A 16,159-nucleotide genomic window follows, 5' to 3' on the forward strand; every position below is an offset into this window, starting at 1 on the left:
TAGTATTTTATAAAAACACATGGGTGCTTATGCATCTTTATAAAACCGATTTGAAATAGGTGCATACTTACTCTTCATTCAAAGACAACGGTTATAAAACTGCCCTCTATTCACATTTTACCTAATAAAAAATGTTCACTCAGGTATAAATGCGTGTGGTGTTCTCAAAGTGAGAGTGCATGCATGCTTTCACTTGAAAAGGTGAGATGGGTCATTCAGCTTGTGGTTGCAAAAAGCCGACTTCACTTGAAAATCCATTAGACTCTATGTAGTAAGAAGTACATAAATGCTTTGCACTAATAAGAATTGCTATACTGGGACACACCAAAGGTCCATCAAGCCCAGTATCCTGTTTTCAACAGTGGCCAATCTAGATCCCAAGTACCTAGCTAGATCCCATGTAGTAAAACAGATTTTATGCTGCTTATCCTAGAAATAAGCAGTGAATTTTCCCAAGCCATCTCAATAATGGCCTTTGGACTTCTCTTTTAGGAGATTATCCAGAACTTCTTTAAACCCTGCTAAGCTAGCTGATTTCACCACATTCTTCAGCAACGAATTACAGAGTTTAATTACAGTTATAAAATTATTCCTGTGTATAGAGCATACCTTACTTGCAGAAAAGGGATCTTATAAGTATGTGGCCGAGTATACATGTTTTAAGTGTGCATTCTGACAAGATTTATCCAAGATGATACATAGCACCCCTGACCTTGACTGATTTTCCAAAGACTATTTTTTTGAGGAACTAATTAAACTAAAGGTAGACAAAGTAATGGAGCCAAATCAGATACATCTGAAGTTACTAAAGGAACTTATGGAAAGTTCTGGTGGCTCTGCTCTCTTACCTTTCCAATGCTTTCTTAGAGTTGAGAGTAGTCCCGGACGATTGGAGAAAGGTGGATATAGTCCCTCTCCATAAAAGCAAAGGAGCAGTCCACTCATGGTGGGGGGGGGAGTTAGATCATATGGGATTGTGCCATTGGAGGCAAGAGAGGGGGGGATCAATTTTATACGGGGGCAGGAGGTTTGAAGAGTTGAGGGTGGAGCAGAAGGGAGGAAGGATCAGCTTTAGGTCACTACCCAGTAGTTATGCATGTGCCAGTCAGTATTCCATAGCTAACTGGGCACATTTAAGATTGTTTTTTATACAGTCCTACACGCTGGCACCTAAATAATCCCTTTCTGTTCCGCGACTTCAGCTCCACCACACCCGTCTCCTGTCCAGTTTTTAGAAGGTTGGTTAGCGCTGATATTTAACTGTGCTGCAGAATATTGGCGGCTAGCTCACTTGGCGCGATTTAAGTGAGCAGCAGCTTCTCCTGCCTTCTGGAGTTGCTTTGAATTTTGGGCCCTCAGTTTTCTATTATTTATATGTCACCTAATGGAGGAGGGAGAAGTCAGCAAAATAAATTAGAAGTTTATAATATATTCACACACTTGTGTTTGTACATAAAGGTGTTGAATTTATAGGAGTGCATCATAGGATTCATCTTCATGTCTTACATTATAAGCTGCTTGTCGTATGAGTAGAGAACACTCTGATGAGAAGTGCCTTGTGATGCTCCCTAGATGTAATTATTTCATGATAACCAACACCCCTGCTGTGTTCTAAGGATTGAGTGGAATGATTTTCTTCCTCTAGGTTCATCACATTTTCCATTTCTTATTAAATAATAGGTCTTATGAAATCTCTTCCCCCCCCCCAGCACTTTCTAGTATAAAAAGACTAAAACATGGCAAATCTGATGATTAATTGAAAAATGCTATGTTTTCCTGACCTGGATTTTTTTTCCTCGGCTATATGATACTGTTACACTTCCTATTTCCTCCTCTGTTTTCAGGAGCTATTTAAACACCTTTTAATTCGAGGCAGAAAATTTGACATGTTCCATTCTCTTAAGCAGGGGTACCCACACTTTTTTGGCTTGTGAGCTACTTTTAAAACGACCAAGTCAAAATGATCTACCAAGAATAAAATTATAAAAAAAATAACAAAGCACACTGTATGCAGAGAAAATGTTAATTATCATTTATATTCGGGGGGTTTTCAAAGAGATCAAGGCAGATGACTTTAAAATATGCAATGTCACCTCAGTAACAACTATACTAAACTGTGATAGCGGTTTTTAGCGCAGGGAGCAGCGCTAAATGCCCCGCGCTGTTCTCGACACTCATAGGCTCCCTGCACTAAAATCCGCTATCACAGTTTAGTAAAAGGGGCCATAGTGCAAAATAGAGAGAGCAGATATAAATTCTCAAAACGGACACATTTTGATCAATAAATTGAAAATAAAATAATTTTTCCTACCTTTGTTGTCTGGTGATTTCATGAGTCTCTGGTTGCACTTCCTTCTGACTGTGCATCCACTATTTCTTTCTTTCTGTCTCCTGCATATTTAATCTCCGGACCTCATCCCTTCCTCAACCAACATCTCTCTCTGTCCCTCCATGAATCCAACTTTTCTTCCTCTCTTCTTCACCCCTATTGGCAACAGTTCTTCCTCTCTCATCTCCTGGATCATGTGCAGCATTTTACACCACCCACCAGTCCCATTCCCTTTTCTCCTTTGATCACCCCTCTCCACCATATCTCTCCCTCATAATGGCAACTCCTTCCTCTTCCACCTCCTCTGACTCAGGGTGTCAAAATTTGATTTCTGCTATTTTTAATTCTTTGATTTTCCATTCCCAATGGTATGTGAATTGTTTCTTTCTTTATTGAGGACTATTCAAAAGTTTTATGTATTAAAATTTGCAAATGAGGTATTTCTTTATAATTGTAAACTGGGAAAACTTTTGTTTTGTTCAATGAGTTTATATTATTTAAATTATGATGAATGATTAAATAAAATAAATAAAAATAAATAAATACATTGAAAATAAAATCATTTTTTATACCTTTGTTGTCTGGTGATTTCATGAGTCTGGTTGCACTTTCTTCTTCTGACTGTCCAACTTTTTCTTCCTCTTCCCCTGCCTGCCCCCTGCCATACTCCATTCCCTCCCCCAACTTTTTCTTTCTCTCTCCCTGCCCCCTACCCTTTCTGTCTCCCTGTCTGTCTTTCTGTACCTGTCTGTCTTTCTGTCTGTTCTTTCTTTCTCCTCAAGCCACCGCCATCATCTGAGAACAGGCCACCAAGCCACGGTTGCTGCAGAGTTCACCCTGCTCTCTGATGCTGTAACAGGCCAGCAGCCTTCCTCCCGACGTCAATTCTGACATCGGAGAGGAAGTTCCGAGCCAGCCAGGCAACTATTGGCTGGTCCGGAATTTCCTCTCCGATGTCAAAATTGACGTTGTGGGGGGGGGGGGGGAGGGGTAAGGCAGGTGTGCCCGGCGGTTCTACAGTCTGGCCTGTTACAGTGTCAAGGAACGGGGAGAACGCAAAGGCAATGTGAGTCTATCGCGGAGCCCGGGATGGGCTCCACGATCGACTCGCGTTGCCTTTGCGATCTACTGGTCGATCGCGATCGACCTTTTGGTCACCCCTGCTGTAAAGCAAGCCTCATGTTTCCTTGCCCTTCCAAATGCAGCGACATCCCAGTCTCAACTTGAATGATTCAAATCTGCTTTAAGAAGTCTTATTTCCCTATCCAAACTTCCAGGTTTTCTTGTCAAAATGATGTAGTTTGCTACAGGTGAAGAATAGATTGTTTTAACCCTATTTAAATGATTTCCTGTTTCCTGAATAAGTCAACATGCATGATGGGGAAGACCGTTGTTTCTGAAAGTTTTGCAGTCAAAATAATGCTACTGATTGTGGCAGAATTGCAGAAGTGCCCATTTTACTTGGTGCATTTGATTAGAATTTGGAATCCAGGTCGGGATGTGCTCAGTTCAAGTGGCATTTTATAAAAATGTCTAAAGGACAAGCAGGAGAGCACATTTCTTTGCCAACAAGCACAGCAGGATCGGCTATTTTACTAATACACATATGGAAAAAATAAACAGCACAGACCAAGTGATTTCACAGTCCTCATGTGCCAGTGGCACTTCTTCTACATGTAGGTGTCCCATGTTACAAATCTACATATGTAAGTAGTGCCATTAAAATGCATTTATTTTCTTCATTTTAAAGGCACAAATAAAAGAGAGCGACCCTTAACCTCTGATGTAATGCGCAGGCATTTGCTGTTGCAGGACACTTCTTTGCGAAGCACAGTGAGAGATTTTTGAATTGGTTTTCTTATTTTTACTGGTATCATTTAATGTTTACACGCAGTGGCGTAGTAAGAGGCGTACGAGGGGGTGGTCCACCCTGGGCGCGGACTTCCTCGGGGTGCTGGCACCCCTCCTCCTCACTGCCCCCTTCCCACTCCTCCCCTGCCACATGCGCACACCCGCAGCTTTTTAATTTCAGCGCGAGCGGTGACAAACTTGCTGCTCGCATCGACTTAGGCGCTTTCTCCAACATCACTTTCGGGAGGAAGTGACATCAGAGAGAGCATTGAAGCTGATGCGGGCAGCAAGTTTGCTGCTCGCGCCAAAGTTTAAAAGGTGCAGGGAAAGGGCATGAGTGTGCGCAGCGGGTTGGGGGGAGAGGAGTGCTACTACCCCAGGCGCCAGTCACCCTCGCTACGCCATTGTTTACATCAGGGGTGTCCAATGTCGGTCCTCGAGGGCCGCAATCCAGTCGGGTTTTCAGGATTTCCCCCAATGAATATGCATTGAAAGCAGTGCATGCAAATAGATCTCATGCATATTCATTGGGGAAATCCTGAAAACCCGACTGGACTGCGGCCCTCGAGGACTGACATTGGACACCCCTGGTTTACATGATATAATCATTTCCAACTCCTGATGCAGGCGGGTGTCCGTGTCGAGTCTTGGTTTGAATAAATTTTGCATTGGGATAAAAAAGAGGCTTGGTTTGATTAAATTTTACATTGGCTGGAAGAAATTTTGTTGGACCCCTACTCCTTTGCTTTTTTGCTGGCTTAAATGAACACCATTTAAACATGCATGTTTGCATTTGAGCTGGTTTAAAATCCAATGGGGAAGCTTTTTTTCCTCATAAATATGTTCTCCCTTTGTAAAATGGAGATTATGGGGCTCATAATAAAAAAAAAAAAAAAGTCTAAAAAGTGGCCTAAATCGGTACTTGGATGATCAAAAAGCCAGTTCGTCCAAGTACCGATAATCAAAGCTGGTTGTAGACGTATCTAAAACCAGCTTAGGCCTTTCCCCTGCATCTAAATGCATAGAGTGAAAAGAGTCATTTTTAGAGGCGGGGAAAGGGCGGGAAGTGGGCCCACCTAGACTTAGTCGTACAGCAGGTATAACCAAAAGTTTGAACAGGTTGCCTAGTTGGCACTTATATACATTTTGTCTTAGAACAAGTCAAACAGGAATAAGTGCTGAAAAGGGGCCGCTGAGCTGATCGCGGATGCCTCATCTCCTCTGCTGTGATCCTCCCCCCAAAGTGCCGCGGTTCGGGGGGGGGGGGATCGCCCTTGCCGAGGAGAGATAGCCAATCTCTCCTGCTGATATGCGACCCCCCCCCCCCCGATCCAGGCAGGAGGTATCCCAACCCCCTCCTGCCCATAATGAACCCCGCCCCCCCCCCCGAAACCCCAATCGCCACCCCCGATTGGCCTCCTCCAACATGCGACTCCATGACACACCTCCGACACCTCCCTCCCTTACCTAAAATCATTTGGACGGATGGATGGGTCCCAAGCCCATCCGCCCAGCAGGCCCATGGGGCCTTAGGCACATGGGGCCAACCCCTCCTGTCCAGATTGGACCGGGGGGGTGGGGGGAGATCACCGGTGCAGGAGGGGTTGGTCTCCTTCCTGTCCGGATCGGGGGGTGGGGTCGCTGGGGCAGGAGGAGTTGGGCTCCCTCCTGCCCGGATCGGATCGGGGGTGGGGAGGGTCGCTGGGGCAGGAGGGGTTGGGCTCCCTCCAGATCGGATCAGTGGGAGGAGGCTGGATCGCAGCAGGAGAGATTGGGCATCTCTCCTGCAGCAATCGCGATCACCCCTCTACCCAAACTGCCACGAACTGCGGCAGGAGAGATTGGGCATCTCTCTTGCCACAGGTTGCGACAGTTCGGAGGTGGGCCAATCGCCATTGCGGCAGGGAAGATCAGCCATTTCTCCTAATTGTTAGCACACGCTAAAACGGCTACTGCACCTTAGTAAAAGGACTAATAAAAAATATTGTTGATAATTATTCTTTTATTACTCTTCCTTTTAAGGTTTGTTTATTTGTTTGTTTTATTCATTTATAACCCACTTTTTACAAAGTGGCTCATAATAATATTTCATACTGCAAAACAAATGTGTCTTCAGCAATTTCATGACAACACACAAATTTCCCTGCTGTCGTATATAAAATGGTATTCCATTCCATTCCTGAGGACCTAAGCAAGAGAACCTGCTAGTTCTAGAGCTCACCAGCCTCAGGCATTTAACCGGAGGAATGTACAGCTCTGCCTGATTTGCAGAACGTAATTTTAGTAAATGGGTCATAAGGTAGAATGGAACTCATCGAACTTTATTTATTGGGATTTAGTAACCGACTTTATGAAGAGATTCACCCAAGGCGGTGTACACCAGGGTTCTTACTGGTCACACTAGAACAGTGTCTCTCAAACCTTTTATAGATCTGGCATACTAAACGGAGCAAATGTTTTTCAGAGCACATTATAACTGAAATTATAAAATTGCAAAACCAACAAAAAATTAAATCTGAAAGTTATTTAAAGTTCTTTAAACTATGTATGGGTAATTGTAACAACGGTGAAACTAAAGTAGAGAGAATAGAATTGCTAATCAATGTGATGGATGTGCTTGTTTTTGATTGCAAATTAACGCAAAACGTATCTTGATAGTTGACAAGCAAACATGCATTTCATCATCCTCCCTCTACAGCCATTTTCTTTTTTGATTTAATTTCTGTTAGAGCTGAAAATCCAAGTTCACAAAGATAAGAAGATCCAAATGGTAATAAAAGCCTTGATTGCTTTGTTGCTCAAATTAGAATAACTACTGCATAAAAAATAAAATTACTTGCTGTTAGTTTTCAAGGACCAATCACATCAAAGAATGGTACTTGTCTGGGTTGTATCCTTACATACACAGATGTTCATAACATTGACAGACTCTTGAATACGTGACATACATGTCATCTATTCTAGTGTATACTTAGGAAGGGGGGATATATGTAATATGATGAGATATATTTGTTGTGCATTAATGTATATAATAAAATGAAAAAAGAGTTTGAGGAAGAAAGGGTGGGGGGAGGGATAAGTTAAAGTATGATTAATTGTATTATGGATGAGGGATGTCTAAGTATGTATATGTTTGGATAGATTATTTTATTGATATGGGAAGGGATGGGAGGTGGGTGGGGGGGGAATTAAAAAAAATATTGTTTAAGAATGTCAAGTGCGTTATGTGAATTAATTGTAATAATATTGTACACTTGTTGAGAGAAATAAAAAGGAATAAAGATTAAAAAATAAATAAATAAATAAAGTAAAATTCTGGAATCTCTTCAGGGCACACCTCTGTACCTTGGCACACAGTTTGAGATACACTGCGCTAGAAGCTCTCTTTCCCTGTGAGCTGCAGAGAGAGCAATGAAAACAGCTTGTATACATGGTAAATGCTAAAGTGGTGTGGCATGCTGAGGAGCATGAAAGGGAACTATTTGGGTGATTTTGTGTGCTGTCTGGATAGAGGTGCATATATCATCCCTTATAATAATAATAATTTATTTTTATATACTCCCTAACCAGCAGTTCATAGCGGTTTACACAATAGGTGCCTGGCATACAATATAATAATAACATCATACATAATAAAATTCTAAGTAACTAATTCAAGCATTAAAACTAATGAATAAAAAAAACCACAATATAAACTAAAATAAGTATAGATAAAAAGATTTAAAAGTACATTATAACTACATGATAATATGAAAATCAGTAATGTATATTATATTGTTTAAATAAGTGGGTTTTAAGATCTTTTTGAAAATGATAAGTAAGAAATGGAGAAACGAGAAGATTCAAACATGAATTCATTAATCCTGCTTGGAATGCTAAGGTCCTGCTCAAAAATTTTTTGTAACGACATGCATTTGCTGAAGGAAAATAAGACCAACCATATCTATGAATATTTTTCTTAGAAAAAAAAAACTAAAATGAGAAACATGGTAAGCCGGCACTAAGCCAAATAAAACTTTAAAACAAATGCATCCAAATTTAAATAACACCCTAGCCTCAAACGGTAGCCAATGAAGCTTTTGATAACATATACTGATATGATCATGTTTTTTCAGATTAAAAATCAAACGAATAGCTGTATTTTGTATGATTTTTAGTCGGCTAGTAGTTATTTTATACAATCCCAGATAAATAACATTACAATAATCCAATATTGAAAGGATTGAAGATTGAACCAGGATTTTAAATGATATAAAATCAAAATATTTCCTAATAGTACGCAGTTTCCAGAAGACAATAAAACATCTCTTAACCAGAGAATCTGTATGGCCCTAAAAAGATAAGCTCCTAAGAATCCATGGGCCTCTTTTACAAAAGCACGCTAAGCGTTTTAGCGTGGAATTTAGCGTGCGCTGAATCAATGCGTGCACTAACCGCTAACAGTAATTTAGAGTGTCCATAGGATAACATGCACGTGTTAGCGTTTAGCGCGTGATGATATTTAGCGCATTGCTAAGAAGCATAGCGCACCTTTGTAAAAGAGGGGGCTAGTTTTGGAGCAGTATGCTTTATGAAGCTTTGGTAAGGTCAGAATGGAGGATGAAAAAAAATTGGCAACTCTTAGTCACAGGTGATAAAGAGTATTTATTTCAAATTCCTTCTAACTCAGTATTGTCCAAGTTGCAGTCACTGAGTTCTCGTTTCCGATTCTCATATTTGGAGTGGCTGCTCTTAAGAATCCTCTAGATAAGTATGAGTCCAAATTACTCAAATGCTTTTTGCTTATTCCAATTAAAACAATATTACTAAAGTGGAGACCTTTGAGGTTGATAATCTATATTACATCTCAAGAGACTCCAAGGAAAAGGTAGATGAAGGTGGAATGGATAGAATAGTGTTACCTGATAGTTTGAATGTATCACAGTTTTTGGAGTCATCTAAAGACATAATTGATAAACGAGCAACTCTTCTCGTGACCTTTAAGACAGAGCTTGAAAAACAAGATATTTTGAAATTATATTTCCTGAAAAAACAAGAAATGTTTTGTGGTCAACGGGTGACAATTTTTCCAGATGTCTCTAGACAAACTCAGTTCAAGAGGAAACAGTTCCTTCAGCTAAAGCCAAAGGTTTTGGCAGTCGGAGCTACTTTCTTTTTGAAATTTCCATGTAAATACTTGATTTCATATGGAAGTGATAAATATGTGTTTTTTGATCCAGTCCAGGTGGAAGATTTTATTAAAGATAAACCTTTGTTGAAAGTTTAATTTCTAATATTGAGTTTACTTTTGGAGGATGATGTATAATATATATAAAAGCCATTTGCCTGTTCCCAGATAGTAAACAAAAAGATTTGATTTGATGTTTTATTTTAAAATACTGGCTACCAGCAATAATGTGGACTAGGATATGGTTGATTAGTTTCCTTATATATTTTTGTTGTTCCTTGTATGGAATTTACATTTGCAATTTTTGTGTCCATTCATGAATGTTTGTTACTAAGGTATTGTAATGAATAATCCAATAAATAAAGATTAAAAAAAAAAACCCCACGATATTGTCTAGCTGGAGAGACTTTTCCTCTCTTAATATTAATGTGTGGTGGAATACAGTCATTCTGTATTCTAAGTATGAACGCATTGCTGCTGAGAAAACTAATTCCTCTCATTCTTGCAGTAGAGTATGAGCATCTGTCTTGGCTTAGTGTAAACAAAGAGAGAGTTGACAATTTTAATATACCCTCTTTACTATTTGATTTGATGGCTTACCCTCTAATCCTTGCAAGAATGCACTTTATCAGTTTAATACTATGAGTGTCAGTTTGTAAATGACCAGTCTATTGCAAATCTACTTACATCATTGTTGTTGTCTAACTGCATGACACAGTTTACTGTTTGAGTGTTTTTATGTCTTTTTAAATTCAATAAAAAAAAGATTGAACCCACAAAAAAGGAGATGGGCATAAAATTCTAACAGGATATTAACTTCCTGTTTTTTTTATCAGACGGGTTTAAGAAAACTGTAAGATCAAGTGTCTAAATTGTCTGTCCTTTACTTTTTAGGGTTGGTTTAGCCCTGGCCAGGTGTTTGTGCTGGATGAATACTGTGCTCGTTACGGAGTCCGAGGCTGCCACCGACATCTTTCCTACCTTACAGAGTTAATGGAACATGCAGAAAGTGGTTCTGTGATTGATCCAACCCTCCTTCACTACAGCTTTGCCTTCTGTGCATCCCATGTTCATGGCAACAGGTACACAAATGTAAGGGAAAGGAAGTGCTCGGTAACGGAATTAATTATTTCTACTCTTACATGATGCTTTTGCCCAGGGTACCTTACATCCAGACCAAATTAAAATGATTGCAAAACAAAACAAGTACCTAACGATAAATACTCATACCTGTAAGCATCAGGACTTAAACCAGGAGCTGAAGAGAGAAAGTTTTGTTCTCTTCTATAACTCAATGAAAAGCACATTCCATAGACGAGAGGTTGGAATAAGGGTGTCAGGTCAAAGGCGCGCCCAGACAATTGAGCGCAGCGCGCGCCGCCGCACCACTCTAAATTACTGTTTTTAGTGCTCCAACGGGGGGGCGTGGGGGGAACCCCCCACTTTACTTAATAGACATTGCGCCACGTTGTGGGGGCGGTGTGGGGGGTTGTAACCCCCCACATTTTACTGAAAACTTCACTTTTTCCCTGTTTTTAGGGAAAAAGTTCAGTTTACAGTAAAATGTGGAGGGTTACAACCCCCCAAACCCCCCGTAACGCCGGCGCATTGTCTATTAAGTAAACTGGGGGGGTTCCCCAACAAAACTCCCCGTCGGAGCCCCTAAAAACTGTAATTTAGAGCGGTGCGGCGGCGCGCGCTTTTGTCTTTTGCGCCGTTGTCTATGAACCTGGAATAAGAGTTGCTTTGTGTGGGGAATACAGAGATGGGTAAGATTGCAAATAATAAAGAATACGAGACATGATTCTGTGCCTAGCTGAGTATATTATAGCTTTGGAAGAGCGGAGAATTTCCTTGTTACAGAAGTTAAGCATTGTCATTTGGAGATAGCCTAAAAACCTAGGGCTCCTTTTACTAAGGTGCGCAATGCTTTTTAATGCACGCTAAACGCTAACGCATGCATGTTAATCTATGGATGCGTTGGCGGTGAGCGCACACGTAGATGTAGCGTGCGCTGAAACGCTTAGCGCCTCTTAGTAAAACAGGGAGGCTAGTGGTTGTGTTTGTTCCTTGTAAAAGAAGAGACACACAATTCCCTTCCATCTCCCTTATACGTTGGGACTGGAAAGGGGAGCTCAGATAACAGTCCCAGCTCTAAGATGAGAGATGGTACCGTTGTAGTATTTTTGTGATCGCAGTGCTTATGTATTTATCAATCCACTGTGTATCGGCATTACTTAACAGTTTGCACAGTTTTTGCTTAAGATTTGTGACACCAAGATGCTTCAGAGTAGCAGTCAGGTCCCAGGTGACAGAGAAGCAGAATGTAGCTAGGTGTGCTGTCTCTTCTGTCACCCTTTTTCTGCCACCTCATCGAATCGAGGGTGTTTCAGAAAGGAGGCTGGAGGGGGAAGTTTATGTGGATGAGGTACTGGGGGAGTTGTTTGAAAGATGGGCTAAAGAAATAGGGTTCTGTGATTAGAGGATGGGGTTATATGTGGGGAATAGGCACCTGAAATGGTAATGGAAGGAGGACCAGGATGGCAAGAAGAATGCATAGCGGCAGGGATAGGGAGAGAAAGTTAGGTGGGGTTTTGAGAGGCTCTGGACTGGAACCATGGGATGGAGGGGGGAGAGGATATGAGAGAGAACAGAGTTAAAGCCAGGGGAAGGACAATTCCCCCTTTCTGTGGATTCTATATCTACTTCATCCAGTCTCGATATCGGAATCTGTTTTCCCCTCCTTCTCTCCCACCCATGATCATTTCACGTTACTGTACCCGTTCCTCCTCACTTTCCCCCATCTCTGAGGTGTTTCTCTTGTCCCTGCTTCAGTATCTGAAATTCTCCGTGCTTAAAATTTCCAAAGGAACCAAAGATTGGAAAATCATTTTTTTTTGTATGCAAACATAAGTTTATATGTAATATAGAACACAATTTATGCAAATATGATAACGAGATGCATAATTGCCTCAGAATTTCAGAGGCTGGCACAATGTTTTCCAATTCCTTTCTCAGAATCTGCTATAGCAAACTGGGGTTTGAGCGTGTCAGTAGCATGGGGAATTTGAATTTTTATATTAAAATCTTTATAAATTTATTAGTAAATATGTTGAATGTTTTAGTCCTCGTTCTCAATAGATTGGTAATTATGAAGTTGTCCAATTAGAGGCTTATTTGGAAGATTAATTGGTCTTGTGTATCTACTATACAGCTGGAGTGGTGGTCTGTAATTGTTATACTGTATAATCAAACTCCTGACTTCATGGAGGTGTGAAATCCCTTTCACAATAGAACTAAATCTGTATACTGGGTTTAATTAATTACTTGGAGTTTTTTTTTTTTTCTAAATCTGGGCAAAGTTCTGAAGCCACTGTTCTAGTATATGTGATTAAGCATCTGCTGTGTGCTGTCTTTGTTAAAATGTGTGTAATGAGAAGACTTTCCAGTTTTAAATCACACTTCACGTTAGTTTATGTATTTTAAGAAATTGATACTAGAACCTGGAACATAAAGAGTGTTTTCTTATGCTGGGATGAGCATATAAAACAGAACTTCCCAAGCTTGGGGCTGGGACCCCAAATGGAGGTCACAAAATCCACATTTGGGCTTGCAACCTGGGTTGGCTCTCCATAGGTGCATCATCATTCTACATTGCCAGGGAGTTGCACAATTTTATTTGGCCATGACCATGGGGGTCAGAGCCACAAAAAAAATTGATAAGCACTGATTTAAAAGGGCAATTCTATAATTGAGTGCCTGCAATTTCATGCACTTGAGTGCATAAGTGTACCTGCACTTTTTGCAAATAAGTAGCAGCAAAGCAGTTAAGCTTTATTTATTTCATATAACAGTTTTAGTGAATATGTTTTAGAAATGTTAATTTCTTTGATGCTCTCAGGCTCTGCCAGTGCTGGATCTGTGCAGTGGGCTGTGCCAGGAGTTGTATTAAGACCTGCACTAAAATATGACTGTTTGCTATCAGGCCGTTTCAGAGACTTTTCTATCTCTTAAATTTGTTTTATTTTAAATTTTCTATTTCTTTGATTTTTGATCTTGGAAATGTACTATATGTTGTTATTACTTATTTTTAGTTTGTCAGGTACTTTAACTAAATTGTAAGTCTTCGGGACAGATAGGGTAGTTTTTCTCAAGTACCTAATTTCATTTTAGTTTGATACATTGTAAATGACTTAAGTCAGTAAAATATAACCACTATTCTCTAAGGGGCATAGCATATAAGAACATAAAAAGCGCCATCTCCAGATCAGACCTTCGGTCCATCAAGTCCGGCGATCCGCACACGCGAAGGCCCAGCCAGGTGTACACCTGGCATAATTTTTAGTCACCCATATCCCTCTATGCCTCTCGTAAGGAGATGTGCATCTAGTTTGCTTTTAAATCCTAGGACGGTCGATTCTGCGATAACCTCCTCCGGGAGAGCATTCCAGGTGTCAACCACTCTTTGTGTGAAGCAGAACTTTCTGACATTTGTCCTGGACATAGTAACATAGTAGATGACGGCAGATAAAGACCCGAATGGTCCATCCAGTCTGCCCAACCTGATTCAATTTAAATTTTTTTTTTTTTCTTCTTCTTAGCTATTTCTGGGCGAGAATCCAAAGCTTTACCCGGTACTGTGCTTGGGTTCCAACTGCCAAAATCTCTGTTAAGACTTACTCCAGCCCATCTACACCCTCCCAGCCATTGAAGCCCTCCCCTGCCCATCCTCCACCAAACGGCCATACACAGACACAGACCATGCAAGTCTGCCCAGTAACTGGCCTAGTTCAATATTTAATATTATTTTCTGATTCTAAATCTTCTGTGTTCATCCCACGCTTCTTTGAACTCAGTCTTCTTTGACTTGTCCCCCCTTAGCTTCAGTCCATGTCCTCTTGTCCGTGTCACATTGGACATTGTAAATAATTTTTTTTCCTGCTCTATTTTGTCGATTCCTTTCAGTATTTTGAAGGTCTCGATCATATCCCCTCGCAGTCTCCTTTTCTCAAGGGAGTACAATCCCAATCTCTTAAGTCGTTCCTCATATTCCAGTTTCTCCATATCTTTTACTAGCTTCGTTGCTCGTCTCTGCACTCTCTCCAGCAGTTTTATATCCTTCTTTAGGTTGGGAGACCAGTGTTGGACACAGTATTCCAAGTGTGGTCTGACCATTGCTCTATAAAGCGGCATTATAACCCCCTCCGATCTACTCGTGATTCCCTTCTTTATCACACTTAACATTCTATTTGCTTTCTTTGCCGCCGCCGCACATTGTGCCGACGGTTTCAGTGTCCTATCTATCAGTACACCCAGGTCCTTTTCTTGTTCGCTCTTACTCAGAGTTACTCCTGACATTCTATACTCGTGTTCTTTGTTCTTTCTGCCTAAATGCATTACTTTGCACTTTTCCACATTAAACTTCATCTGCCATTTCTCCGCCCATTTCTCTAACTGACACAAGTCGCTTTGGAGTTCCTCGCTATCCTTCTGCGATCTGATTGTCCGGCATAGCTTTGTGTCATCTGCAAACTTGATGATCTCACTGGATATTCCTACCTCTAGGTCATTGATGAAAATATTAAATAAGATTGGCCCAAGTACCGAGCCCTGGGGTACACAGCTAGTCACTTTCTTCCAGTCTGAGAAATTCCTATTTATGCCCACTATCTGCTTTCTGTTCTCCAGCCATTTGCCTATCCATCTTTGTATATCCCCCTCTATTCCATGGCTTTATAGTTTCCTGAGAAGTCTTTCATGTGGAACCTTGTTGAACACTTTCTGGAAGTCCAAGTATATTATGTCCACTGGTTCTCCACTATCAATTTGTTTGTTCACGGTCTCAAAAAATTGAAGTAAATTCGTCAAACATGATTTCCCTTTCCTGAAACCATGTTGACTGGCTTTCATCAGGTCGTGTGTATCCAAGTGCCGGACTATGCTATCTTTAATCAGTGCTTCAACCATCTTTCCAGGGACAGACGTAAGACTCACAGGTCTGTAGTTGCCCGGTTCTCCTCTTGATCCTTTTTTGAAAATTGGCGTGACATTCGCTATCTTCCAGTCGTCCGGTATCTGTCCAGTTCTAATTGACAGGTTGGCAAGTTTTTGCAATAGTTCTCTGATTTCAACCTTCAGTTCTTTTAAGACTCTTGGGTGAAGTCCATCCGATCCAGGGGATTTGTCACTTTTAAGTTTGTATATCTGGGCCAAGTCCATTTCTACTGTGGTGAGGCTGTCTTCTATTTATCCTTTGAACACGTCCACTGCTTCTGGCATTGTTGCAGTGTCCTCCTTCGTAAAGACAGACGCAAAGAAGGAATTTAGTCTGTCTGCAATTTTTTTGTCTTCCTTGATGTACCCTTTTCTTCCCTGGTCGTCCAATGGTCCCACAGCTTCTTTGCGGGGTTTTTCCCTTTTAGCAGGTAACCATGGCTCACATGGGTGGAGTTTGGGTGGTAGTGCCAAGTACACAAGCAGTTTAATAGAATACTGTAATTTATATACTCCATTGCTGCAGTTAGGCACCCGCAATGATACCATGAATATGCCTAAATTTTAGTCACCCTGATGCTGGAATGAAATATAGGTACCCAGATGCCACTTTTGAATAGGCTCTCATCAAGTAGCATCAGGCATTTGTTTATACAAATGCCCTATTTACCTTCAGTTTGCACCATAAGTGCTGGTGAGCGAAGATACAATCAGGTGATGAGATCTAGGCAAATTAGTCTAGCCCCCTCTTTTACTACGGTGCGCTAACCGAATTAGCGCGCTCTAAACGCCAACGCGTGCATGTTAGTCTATGGACG

General features: G+C 40.9%; 1 protein-coding gene across 10 annotated transcripts in view; it reads left to right on the forward strand.

Annotated features, from left to right (window-relative positions):
• The window catches only part of CADPS2 (calcium dependent secretion activator 2), a 575,994-nt gene that overhangs the window by 324,965 nt on the left and 234,870 nt on the right, over positions 1–16,159 (forward strand). For all 10 annotated transcript variants that reach the window (XM_033958190.1, XM_033958192.1, XM_033958189.1 and 7 more), the window contains one exon: positions 10,242–10,429. In XM_033958190.1, the coding sequence (XP_033814081.1) occupies positions 10,242–10,429 (188 nt within the window). The remainder of the gene's footprint in view (positions 1–10,241; positions 10,430–16,159) is intronic.

Source organism: Geotrypetes seraphini, chromosome 9 (assembly GCF_902459505.1).
Source record: "Geotrypetes seraphini chromosome 9, aGeoSer1.1, whole genome shotgun sequence".
Taxonomy (NCBI): Eukaryota; Metazoa; Chordata; class Amphibia; order Gymnophiona; family Dermophiidae; genus Geotrypetes; species Geotrypetes seraphini.